General features: G+C 48.5%; 1 protein-coding gene across 4 annotated transcripts in view; it reads right to left on the bottom strand.

The window, feature by feature from the left end:
* The window catches only part of MYO9A (myosin IXA), a 156,282-nt gene that overhangs the window by 14,849 nt on the left and 128,746 nt on the right, over positions 1–12,687 (bottom strand). For 2 of the 4 annotated variants that reach the window (XM_086620015.1, XM_086620018.1), the window contains exons 22-27: positions 11,816–11,965; positions 11,271–11,581; positions 8,682–10,334; positions 6,642–6,723; positions 5,881–6,096; positions 388–500 (exon numbers count right to left, since the gene is read on the bottom strand). In XM_086620015.1, coding sequence (XP_086476141.1) covers positions 388–500; positions 5,881–6,096; positions 6,642–6,723; positions 8,682–10,334; positions 11,271–11,581; positions 11,816–11,965 — 2,525 coding nt within the window. The remainder of the gene's footprint in view (positions 1–387; positions 501–5,880; positions 6,097–6,641; positions 6,724–8,681; positions 10,335–11,270; positions 11,582–11,815; positions 11,966–12,687) is intronic. The other 2 variants (XM_086620017.1, XM_086620016.1) reach the window with 2 other exon arrangements.

Here is a 12,687-nt window from a genome sequence, read left to right as displayed (position 1 = left end):
AATTAGGAAAATGTCTTTCTACCCAAAACTACCCTGAATCTCCTGGACCTTCATGATGTTTGAGGAGGAGTTAAATCCACACAACTTCTGCCAGGGAAATCAGGCTACTCGTTCTCAGGAAAGGCAAGAAACTCAAGTTTCACGCATGCAATTGGGTGGTTTGGGATGGGACATCTGGCCCATGGAGTCAAAATCTTAGCATGATATGAGCAGGACACCTCTTCTAATTGGGCATGTCCATGGTCACATAGGAAAGGTGGGATGAGTAACTCATGTGCTGGCTTTGGCTGGTGGAGCTCCAAAGGAGCCAGGGTGGTTCACCAAGGTGATGGAAACCAAGAAGGACAGGGGAGGGACTTGTCTCCCATGTCCAGCCACGTTTCCTACCTCCCATCCGGAGCCAGGCTCTTCTGCGTGGCCACCAGCTTCCCGATCTCCCCCTGAGACATGGTTTTGTGCAGTTTTGTTTGGCTTTCCCCAGAGGCGAATCGCTGCACCGTCTGTAACGATTCCAAGCACGAAGCATTTAAAAATGAGACAGCTCTTGGGCTACCAGCTGCTTTTTATTTTTTTTTTCCCTAGCAAAAATTAGATTTTTCATCTGCCATGTCTTTATTTCTATCTGCCTACGGGTGAAAACCTACAGCCCTGTTGAGCTAGCTACAACTAGAGAAATATTTTAATGACTTCTACAAAAAAAAGGCATTTCCCCTGCTCCAACTCTGCACTGAGGTCCAATCTTCTCTCTCCTTGAGCAACCAATGATGAAGATCAGTGTGCACCAAGCCTTGTGTCCTCAAACCTCAGCCTGCACAACTGTTTCACCATCTCGGTCTGGGCAGCCCGGCCCTCCATCCCAGAAGAGCCACGTTAGCAATGACAAAGTGATTTGTGGTGTTCCTAGCACAAAAGGAACCTTCATCCACATGGATTTGTCCCAGCAGAGCTTCCTCCTCCATCTCTTGTTGAGGACTTTACAGAACAGAAAACTGAAGTCTTTGTGAAGGACACATCAAAACGAACCCTTTAGAAATAAGAGATTTTGCAGCTTTAATGCAAGGGATCTCCACTCTCACCACCTTTTAAAATGCCCAGGGATAATTTTTAAGGGTGAAATGAATTTTCAATAGTTCAACCTGACAGGATTCCATGAAATAGTGCAGAAATAGTCTTGCCATATCGAAAAAAAAGGCATTTTTTTGTCCTTTCTTTCCAATTGCTGCTGCGATTTCAGAGTTGGACTCCTGAAGAAGAGACTTTCAGCATCAGGAAAGCAGGGAATCAGGTTGCATGAAAGGATTCAGAAGATGACATTCAAGTATCTCCTGTAGCTTTCCCATCACCTAAATGTCTCAGCTGAACCTACTGTGCATTTCAGCATTCCTTTTCTTCTATTAAAATATTTCAAATAAAATGATACAAAATGTGGGCTGCAGGGGAGTCACATTTCCCATCTTTACTCTTCTTCAAGGATTTATTTTTCACCCCTGGACCAACCTCGCTACCAGCCAGGAGATGGCAGCACATGAGGCAAAATTGCCACTGCCTGAACCACCAAATGGCTTCTTGTTCCTGCCGCTGTCACATTGAGGTGATGATCACACATAAATTGCCGATGGATGCTGGGAAAAACAAACCCTCAAACCCCATAAAAGTGATTTCCATCCAGCCCAAACTTCCTACTGACTTGTAAAACTGACCTATTAAAATATTTCCCCCCATGATATAGTTTTGTTCTTGGATAATTTCAACCTTTACATTGTTTTCAGTGCTTTGTTTCGTTTTGTTGTTTTAAAAAATGTATTTTGTGGGGGCATTTCCTCCTTTTTGTCCTATTCCAAAGCCATTTAAAGCACGTTGGTACGTGCTGACCGTGGCAGGCAGGCTATGGGGATCACTGGGACAATGCAGAGCTTGCTCAGCAGGACACCAAATTCACTTTCTTTTTAAAATATACATCATATCTACTCCACAAGAAGACCTGGTTTACAGATTTCGGAGTAGAATAAAGCAAGTGAACCCCCTGGCTCATGGAGAAGACTTTGAGTCAAGAACATCTGTAATGCATTTCTTAAAACTGGAAGAAGGGTTGTCTATCATTACTATCACCACCTCTCTCTGCTCTGCCCCAATTCTTGATCTACTCTTGTTCAGTGTTTCCTCTGCTATCACAGCAACCTCTCTTCCTTGAAAGGAAGGACTAAAAGGCATTTTTGGCATGAGATCCTTCTGTTTGAGGGACTCCTCCAAGAAGCTCTGATGGGGAAGGTCCTTCACAGGATGGGAAACCTTCTCAAGATGCCAAGACAAGCCTTGGCACCAGAAAATCCTTGGTCAAGGAACGCCACAAAGCACCACACGTGGGTAAATGCCAATAGCCAGGAGGTCTGGAGTTGTCCTCTGGATGAAGAAAGGACCAAATATTTTTCCTCTCAAAGGACAACCTGTATTTCGCCCGCTGGCACCAGGAAGAGAGAACAGTGGCCAAGCGAGATGACTTGTCCCAGCAGCAAGCAGTGCTACGTGCTGCATTGAAGAGCTTCCTAAAGTGCAATGCTCCCTCTGATTGGCTTAGGACGAGTGATCTCCTTTCATTGCAGGCTCTTCAGGCATGCTCAGGATCAGCCGGTGACAGATACTTGGACTGATGCTTGTCAATTCGTGGCTTCAGTACGGAGGCTGGAGCTAAATCACTGCTTTGTTATCGAAGATCTTCTCTCTAAGAGACTCTGCCGAAGGAGAATGTATTCAGAAGGCACTTCTGGTGTGGTTTCTCTAACTAAGGCTTTCTATTTATCTGCTGCAGGAAAGTTCTCCAGGCATAGGTGCAAAAAAAGAAGTGATAGTCATATGTGTTGACCACAGCCAGGAGCTCTTCCTCCCACTTGTACTTGTCTCACTGCAAGGCAGGTTAATCCTCAGCTAATCCCTAGCCAAAAATCTCAAGCAACCTTTGAAGACCTGGTCATGTCAGGAAGCCCTTTAGCCTTAAAGGCTCTTTGGAGTCAACTGTACCTTCAGCAGCCACCTTACACACAGGTGCACCTTGAGTTTCAGCTCTGGCTGAAGACGCTCTTGGTCTTTGCTGCTCTGCGATACCATAGACTTAGGTCAGGAGCACCCATTTCTGGTGGACCTCTACTTACCAGCTGGTGATACACAATCACTGACTTGACAGCCAAGAAACCAACGGGCAAAACAGGCAAGTTCATGCCAGCGCAGCTGGTGAGCCGTCACACGCTCAGCTTCACAAGGTCACACGTGATCTCCCTTTCATGTATCCAGCAACCCTTGCTGGCTGAGCAGCACATCAAAAGAGGCTTTTTTGGAAAGTCATAGCCAGGGGCAGGAGCCGTATGAATAAGTTATTCACTAGCACGGAAACCAGCCCATGCGTGACGGTTGCCTGACTCGTCTTCATGTGAACATCACAAGACACAATGAATACGTCTACACAGGCACCCAACTACTTGAGCTTGTACCCAAACCAACATGCACCAGTATTGCTCTACCATAGGCTGCTTCGTTTGCAACACCCAACTAGGCTCTGCTAATGAGCACTCCCTAAATTTTGCTACTTGTGGCAATCCTGACCCAGAGAAGCCACAAGCCAAAGGGCCGGTCCAAACCTGCAAGACATGGCAACACCGTACATGTTGTTGGGACATACAGACGTAGGGTATTTGCTGAGCACACGACTTCACGGGTGGCGTTTGTTAGGAAGCAGAACTCAACCGTACAAGGGTTCAAAGTGCTGACCACCAGTTAGAGCCAGTGATGGGGAGCAGAGGAGAAGAGGGATACAGGAGAGATGAGAGACAGTCGGCATCTACTACTACTTGCATGCGGTGAGACTTGTTAAATCAGGTGAGCAGAGTCCCAAGGAGGGTTTCTGAAGAGTGGGATGAGCCAGGACTCTTCCCAAGGATGGAGCTTGTCAAGTGCCTTTCGCATCCCAGTGGGAAAGATTTCTACAGCTAAAAAAACCCAACCCAACGCTTTGTAAGAGGGTAGCCTCTAGGAACACAGCACGGCACACCAGGTACGGTGCAGCCCCTTATCTGGGGCTTTGGCCAGGTCACATAAAAGAATACATTTTAGAATCATAGAATCATAGAATGGTTAGGGCTGGAAGGGACCTTCAAAGGTCATCTAGTCCAACCCCCCTGCAAGGAACAGGGATATCTCCAACTAGATCAGGTTGCTCAGGGCCTCGTCCAACCTGGCCTTGAACGTCTCCAGCGATGGAGCATCCACCACCTCTCTGGGCAACCTGTTCCAGTGTTCTACAACTCTCATGGTAAAAAATTTTTTCCTAATATCCAACCTGAATCTACCTCCCTCTATTTTAAAACCATTACCCCTTGTCCTATCACAACAGGCCCTCCTGAACAGCCTCTCCCCATCTTTCTTGTAGGCCCCCTTGAGGTACTGGGAGACCGCTATAAGGTCACCCCGGAGCCTCCTCTTCTCCAGGCTGAACAGCCCCAACTCTTTCAGCCTGTCCTCGTAGGAAAGGTGCTCCAGCCCTCTTAACATCTTCGTGGCCCATTTTACTCCATAAAATTCTCCCTTTCCTGATCTACAAAAGCAGGGACGTGTGCTAAGAGGCAGCCAAGCGAGCTCAGTTCATAGAGCTGCGTCTTTCAATCAGGTTTCGAGTATTCCTGGCTCAAAACCCCTGGAAATTTATCAAGAGCAACCTTAAAAATTTATGGAATTTGTAAATCTCTGCCCCCTTCTCGTGAGGAAATTATCCTGGGGAAAATTTATCCTTTATAATAAAAAACATGAACAGAAAAGTCCCAAAAAGCTCCTTTTGGCCATCTGCCTGTCTTGGAAAAGCAGATTTTTGGGATAGCATGAGATGTTTGCCGGACCCACGGCAACGCTGTAGCACGAAATAAATTGCTGACTTTGGTTTTCACGCTTTTGTTTGGTTTTATACTCAGCTCCACATCCAGGACCGTGGCTGGAGTGGAGGACCAAGGCAGCTCTACGCAACGCTCGCCTCGAGCTCCACGGCAGGAGATGATTCCTGGTGTTTAGCCATACTTCTACGGGAACATCTCCACCACCCCAAGAAAAAAAAACAAACATGAGTGGATTGGAAGCTGTTGGCCTCTTCCATTCCCAAAACCTCTGCGTTTGTGATTTTCCAAAAGGAGCTTATCCGGGTGGGAGATTAAGCCTGAGATGCAAATGCTCTGCACCACGGTGCTGCAGCCCGTGGACTCGCCAAGGGGAGACTGGCACCTGTGCTTGAAAAAACCACTAAGGTTGTTGTTTTTTTTTCCTTTTAAAACCCACTATTTCACTCTCACTCTATTTTTATTTCCCGATTTCCATGGTTTTCCCTCCTCTAAGTTGCCGTCCGCCAGCATCGCTCTGATAACCGAGGGCTGAATAAACCATCGGCTACTGCGGCTAAGGATGCAAAATCAAAAGTAGTAGAAAGTGCAGGATTTATATAATTTTCTTTCTTGGCTGCTGCTTTTTGGACAATATTTGCTTTGATCTTTTCTATGGATGCGCGTAGATCATTCTTAGAGCAAAAGGATCCTAGGAGGACTTTGCTATTGAGGTTAAAACCCCAAAAAACGAGGTAGCTGTGCAATAGGAGCTCCAGGAAAGCTACGGAAACCGTAGCTGGTATCGAATCAAGCCAGAAAACATCCCCACGGCCAAGAAATACAAATTGTTTCCTTATTTCATGTCCATTTCGGCTGTGTTCGCTGAGTTTACCCATCTACAGCATCCTCGGAAGCTGGAGAAGAAGCGGTGGAGGGATGAGTGCAGCTAAGGTTAGCAAAGAAAGGCTCCCGCAGCTCCGCTCGCTCCCTTTTTAGATTTCCCCGGTCACGTCGGGAAAAAAATTACCATTTCGGAGTCACTGTAACAGGCCTGCCCCAGCCGGGCTGCAGGCACCGCCTCGGGATGAGGAGGTTGGTCAGAGGAGAGAAGGAACTCAAAATTGCCATCGTAATCGTCTTCCTCCGTATCCCCCTCCCCATCAGCAAAAGTACCTCTAGTCAAGAAATCGGAGCGCGTCCGCGCCATGCGGGCTTTCTTTTTATGGGTCGGTCTGGGAACCTGCTTGACCAAATGATAAAACAAACAAACAAACAAACAAACAAACAAACAAACAAACAAACAAACAAACAAAAGGGGTTTAAAATAAAAAGGAGGTTCTGCTGATGTTTGGCATGACTCAAGGCATAGCTCAACCACGGCCTTGAGACATCTTTGAGTAACACCGGACCCCGCGGAGGGGAGGCAATATTACATTTAATGGGAATAAAACCAAAAGACCAGGAAAGACAAAAAAAACCCACAAGACGACACGGTGAAAATGGACAATCATGGATGTTACTCAAACGTATGTTAAACCAAACCAAGACGAGACCGCGTTGGACGGCGTTCGCCATCAGGACCATGAGATCCTTTATATCCAGAGCTGCTATGAATTAATGCTACTGAAGGCTTTTTTTTCCAAGAGAAGGTGTGAATCCTCCTTCCCTGTGTCTAGCAGCCCTTATGCTTTATAGATCTTTGAAGCTTTTGAGGGAAAACTGGTAGAATAAGGGTATTTTTTTCCACACTGTTCAATTAAGAGAGAAACTAAGAAAGCCACAACTTACCTCTCCTCTGCCAGACCCCGGCATCTTAAACGGCTTCCTAGCTACTTCACCCTTGGAAAGGCATTGATGACTCACTTCCCTGCTGAAACACAACAAATCAGAGATGTTTCATCTTCTCCTAAAAGCCTTCCCACCATGCCAGCCTGGCTCGTAGGAGCGTAGAAGCAAGTAGCCCAAGCAATCAAGACTAAACAGCAAGTTTGAGGTCATGGGGTTTTGGAATCGCTTCGGATTCTTCTGGATTTGAGTTAATACCAAAGGACAAGAAGATGTGAAGTTCTGCCTGTCAACTCAGCCCACCACGGTGGTTACGGATGGTACCTTTTCACCTCCGGATTCTCAAATGTGATTGTTCTGTTGCAGAATAAAAAGACAGGAATTTTATTTTTTTTTTTTTCCTTTTGCTTGTTCTGTGCATGAACCAGGAAAAGAAACGGCAAGAAATTTTTGGGGGAAGACTATTCTCAAATATACCCTCTTCCAAACCAATTCTCTGTGACCTCGGGCAGATTTTCATCCGCACTTGTTCAGAAGGAGAACATCCCCGCTTTGTATCTAAGACAGCATCAAAAAACCACACCCGATTAAAGTCACTTTTTGCTCAGCTCACTCTTTCTACCATCACTTCTGAACAAAACCCTCACCGTGCCCACGCATGAGGGATGCCGCTGGCTCTATCGAGGGGCAGAGGGCTATTTTTTTATTGACCACTCCTTTCTCCCATCACACATGTCTGGAATTAGTTAAAGAACCTTCACAACTTAAACGAGAATCTCCTTCCATTGCAACAGCACAGAAACCACAAGGCTACTGCACTTGGAGGCACCTTGAGTCATCAACACCAAACGTTCACTGGTAGCTTTTGCCTTGGAAAGGATGCAGTAGGATTTTATGTCCTTTTGGAGCAAAACAGAATCATAGAACGGTTTGGGTTGGAAGGGACCTTCAAGATCATCTAGTTCCAACCTTCCTGTCATGGGGCAGGGACACCTTCCACTACACCAGGCTGCTCAAAGCCTCATCCAACCCGGCCTTGAACACTTCCAGGGATGGGGCAGACACAACTCCTCTGGGCAACCTGGTCCAGTGCCTTACCACTCTCAGAGTGAAAAATTTCTTCCTTAGATCTAATCTAAATCTCCCCTCTTTCAGTTCAAAGCCATTGCCCCGTGTCCTAGTCACTAACATCCTTGTCCAAAGCCCCTCTCCAGCTTTCCTGTAGCCCCTTTAGGCACTGGAAGGTGCTGGAAGGTCTCCCCAGAGCCTTCTCTTCTCCAGGCTGAATGGCCAAATCCTCTTCAAAATTAGCCAAGGCATTTTAAAGCAACATGACAGAACAGGAGCAAATGTTATCCCAAGATCTTACTGCGGTCCATAAACCCTGTGCTGGAGCAGCCCATCGTTTAAGCAACGCGACGGAGCTCAACGACTGCTACGCCCATTACACGTCCAAGTGCATACGGAAGCGACACGCTGTCAAAAGGGCATTCATATCCCAAACTCCCTCTGGAGAACTGGAGTTTCTTAATCTGCAGTGGTAAGATTGTCCGAACGGCTTTGCTGACTGGGTTAATTTTACAATAAACAAGAAAAATCCTGAATTTTTCTGCCTGATTTTGTCATTTCTACCCACGACCACCCAAAAATCCCAAGAATTTTGTCTTCATGTTTTACCTTGAGAAAGAAACTCCTATCGCTGTTCATCTAGGGTACATGAAAGCAGTGATGACCCTCTGTCTGTTAACTCCCTTCACCTGCCAACGTCCATGATCATCTTCCCTGGCTTACACAACGCCCATCACATAAGAGACCTAGAAATCGTATTTCCAGCTCTTTTTCCTCTGATCTCCGCCCACTCGTTGCCAAAAGATCAAGAAACTCGTCTTTGTTTTGCTCAGTGTTTTGTACAGTCTCCAGAAACAACGTTCTGGACTGTTTGTATAAAACGGTCTCCAGCAGAACAGAAAGCCTACAGAGAAGGTCTATGGAGAAGGCCTACGGAGAAAGCCTACAGAGAAAGCACATCATCTTTATACTCACTGGAGGCCAAAGGGATTGTCTTTTGGCGTGAAGAACATAGCACTTGCCCTCGTCTCCTCTGTGGCCTGGTTGGGCGTTCGGGGCTGCCGGAGGCGCTCCGTCCTTGAGAAGTGGCTGCCTGGGAGGTCCCTGGGGTCCAGAGTTGGTCTGGAATGGGACCGGGGTTCCAGCACTGATCCTGATTGACCTTCTCTTCGCTCCATGAACATGCTGACAGGTCTGTCTTTAGGGGCACTGTGGGCTGGAGAGCTTCCCCTGGTCCCAACTGTGAGACCTTTAATGTCCACTGATGAGGCTGGAGTCCCACCTGTGGTGGGGCTGTGCTCCCCTCTGCTCTGGGGGTGCAGGATGAGGACCGACTGAGGCCGGCTGTCTGGTTTTTTGGATGGTTTGAGTGAAGGGTCTTTCATTCTGCTCTGCTCAGTCCTCTGTAAAGCCTCCACCCTCCCTTGCTGCTCGAACGCTTTGCGTTGTCTCTCCAGAATCTCCTTCTGCTGACGGATCTGCTCCATCATCTCCCTCTCATTTTGCAGCTGAAGCTGCTTTTGCCTTTCCTCCTTCTCCACGTTGAGCTTTTCCAATCTCTTGATGACAGAGTCTGGAGAATGAGCCTCTGTTACAGTCACTGGCCCACGTTCCTCTCTCTTAGTAGAGGACATCTCCTCTTCTTCCCCTCCCAAACCTCTGCCCTGGTCTGGCTCAGAGTCCTTCCTGACCTCAGAGAAGGTAACTGTCCTCTCCTCTCTCTCCGCTGTTTTGTTCCTCAGGTTATTCTCCATCACCTTCGTCTTCACATTGTCTTGTCGTGGAATGTAGAAAGTAGGTAGATTGCTGGAAAGGAAGGTTTCTCTTGGATGAGCCTTGTACGTAACATTCTGGGGGTCACAGACCACACGTTCCTTCGCGGTGAGGTTATCAGGTAGCTCCAAGTCTGAAGGAATCCTTCTGCAACCAGGTAAATTGCTGTTCACATCTGCCGTGCAGAAAGACTTCTCCTGGAGATGAGCCTGGGGGCTGCTGGGCAAAGAGTCAGCGGAAGACGACTGCACGTCTTGCTCGTCTAAAACTAAGGAAATACGTTTATTACTTGGGGTATCTTCACAGCTTAACATCTCAAAGCTCCCTTGAGAACTTTCGCTCTCTGGAGTTCCCTGAGGGGAATGAAGTGCCTCAGATACAAGCTCGGTGGACCACCGCCGCTCTTCTGAAGGTGACAGCCCACCGGTGGACCGGACCTTAAGCAGCTCCAAGCTGAATTTCGCCTGTTCCAGTTCACGCATCCTCCGGCTTTCTCTTTTCGCACGAACCACTTTTTTCTGGTTGAGATCCTCCAGCGACTTGGGTCTCTCCCTCACAACGACCTCCTCTTCGGTGTCCATCCCGCTCTGGCTACTGGCTCTCTCGTGCCTTTTGTACAATAAATTCGCAGAAGTATCCAGTGGGTCGACATGATTCACCCGATTATTCTCCATCAGTGATTTATGTTCCTCTATGGCTCTCACTCGCTCTTCAAATGAGCCGTCCTCCCACTTAGATGGGTCCGAGCCCTTAATTTCCAAAGCACCATCTGCCTCCAGTCCATCTTCTTCTCTAATTGACAGGCCGTTCTCCAGCTGCATCTCTTTTAATCGCTGCTCTTTCAAAGCTCTAAACCTGCAAGAGAGCAGAAAAACAGTACATCGTACCCTCCGTGCCAACTCATGTCCCTTAATGCTCTGCACCAGTGGCATCTCATCACCACCACCATCATCACCTCACCACCACTGGCATCTCAAGCAACCCTCCTTGCAAGTCTGGTGCAAGACCATGCGAGTGCACGGTTGGTTTTCAATCTTCTCCTCTTATGTCATCTCTCCTACTCAAGGATTGCCCCAATGCACCTGAAAGCTCTTCCCATGCTGACGGCAACAGATCCATCCTCCATCCTTGGTCTACCTCATTTGTAAGCTGACGGAGCCAGAAGAGCTCAACCCATTGCACCCCCTTGGCCTCTCCATCTTCATCATCCTGCCTGGGCTGCCTCTGGTACAGCTAGCAGGGACTTCCACCCTGCACCAAGAGCATTTTCCAGCTCCCAAATCTTCCACCCCACGTCAAGGTGCTCCACACATTGCAGACAGAGCCTCCGGAGTACGAACCAAGACCTGCCCCGTGGCCAGCAGGCCAAGGCATGGCTGGAAACCCTCTCCCCTTCGCAGCGGCTGGCTCCAGTATCTCCTGTCCCTGCGAGACAGCGCAGCAACCAGATCGGCAAGGCAATCCGAGTTAAAAATAGGCTACTTAAACTGGTGCTGCTGTCAAGAGGAAAAAAAAATCCAACTCATGAGTATTTATGGCCTCAGCTTTCCCCTGCCTACGTGCTCCAACCCGAAATAGGCTCTGCTTATTCTAAGAGTAGGACCTGGAGCTAAATAAACTCCTTTGTTAGAAAGCATGGACAAGCGAAGGATCAGGGCAGGTCAGGACAGGGTCAGGGATCCTACGAAGGGACACCACCTTCCGTAAGTCACCGTAGACCCAGCAGTGCCAGAGTTCACATCAACCCCATCCCTCAACACTTTCTTTTTGGACCGAGGCCGACGGCGTTACCTCTGTCGTGCTAAATGCCCTCTGCACAGCGCTTGCAAGCAGACGACTTTGCTTCTGCTGGCTGCGTAGGACCGCTTGGCGCGGTGTCCTCGCCAGGCCGCCTGGATGCTGGTGGCCGCGGCGTGCCGCCGCTTGGCGTACTGCCGCCAGCAGCTCTGGATGAGGTGGGCTGCAAACTGCATCTGCAGGAACCTCCGCCTCTCCACGAAACCACGCCAGTGGGTCTGGAGAACGACGGCGGCTTTGTCGAGGACGAGAGGGTCCGGGGATGGTTCGCCTCGTTTTTGGCTCCGGTAACTACGCCAAAATCTCTGCAAACAAAGCAAACAGTTCCTTGTCACGGGTGTTGCGTGGGGATGGCAGAGCACCTGCCTTCATGCAACCTTTCCAGCTCCATCTCCCTTATTCCTAATTTATTACGGCATTAGGGGTCAAATCCTGATGGTAAGCTCCTTCCTCGGAGAGTGGACCCGGTTTTACCGGTCAGCTGTATCTGTAGGACTCATGGGTTGTAATTTGCAACGCGACCAGGCACCATCACCTACCTGTATGATCACTGCAGCTCGCCTTAAGCTGAGGAACTGTCTCCTGCAGAGCATGCTGCGGAACCAGCGCTGCAGCAGCGTGATCCGGCGCAGCACCTCCTGATGAAGAAGGTCCTGCAGAAGCTGCCGCTCCCGCTCCTTCACAAAAACCTGGCCAAAAAAAAAAGCAAAACAAAAACCACTAAAAAACCACTGGCATGGAAAGCTTCTGGGACCACAAGACAAATGATTTAATCCTCCTGGTTTCCATATCCTGGATGCCTAGAAGAAAGTTCAGCAGCTGATTTTAGCTAAGCCACCTCTAACAGGTTTGTGCAGCTTCATCTACAGCCTGCGATTGTCCAAGCTCCGAATTACAGAGCTTCTGCTTTCCCTTCAGGGGAGGCAAAAATGACAGCTGTCATATCGAGCTGTGTCTACACACAGACACAGAATCATAGAACGGGTTGGGTTGGAAGGGACTTTAATTTCCAACCCCCCTGCCATGGGCAGGGACACCCTCCACTACACCAGGTTGCCCAAAGCCTCATCCAGCCTGGCCTTGAACACTGCCAGGGATGGGGCAGCCACAACTTCTCTGGGCAACCTGCTCCAGTGTTTCACTGCCCTCATTGTAAAAAAATTCTTCCTTAGATCTAATCTAAATCTCCCCTCTTTCAGTTTAAAGCCATTGCCCCGTGTCCTGTCACTACACACCCTTGTAAAAAGCCCCTCTCCGGCTTTCTTGTAGCCCCTTTAGGTACTGGAAGGTGCTGGAAGGTCTCCCCGGAGCCTTCTCTTCTCCAGGCTGAAGAGCCTCAACTCTCTCAGCCTATTTTCAGAGCAGAGGTGCTCCAGCCCTCCTTCTGATCACTTCCGTGGCCTCCTCTGGA

The sequence above is a fragment of the Tauraco erythrolophus genome, chromosome 14 (genome assembly GCF_009769465.1).
Source record: "Tauraco erythrolophus isolate bTauEry1 chromosome 14, bTauEry1.pri, whole genome shotgun sequence".
Classification (NCBI taxonomy): Eukaryota; Metazoa; Chordata; class Aves; order Musophagiformes; family Musophagidae; genus Tauraco; species Tauraco erythrolophus.
This window is presented reverse-complemented; position numbering and strand designations above follow the sequence as displayed.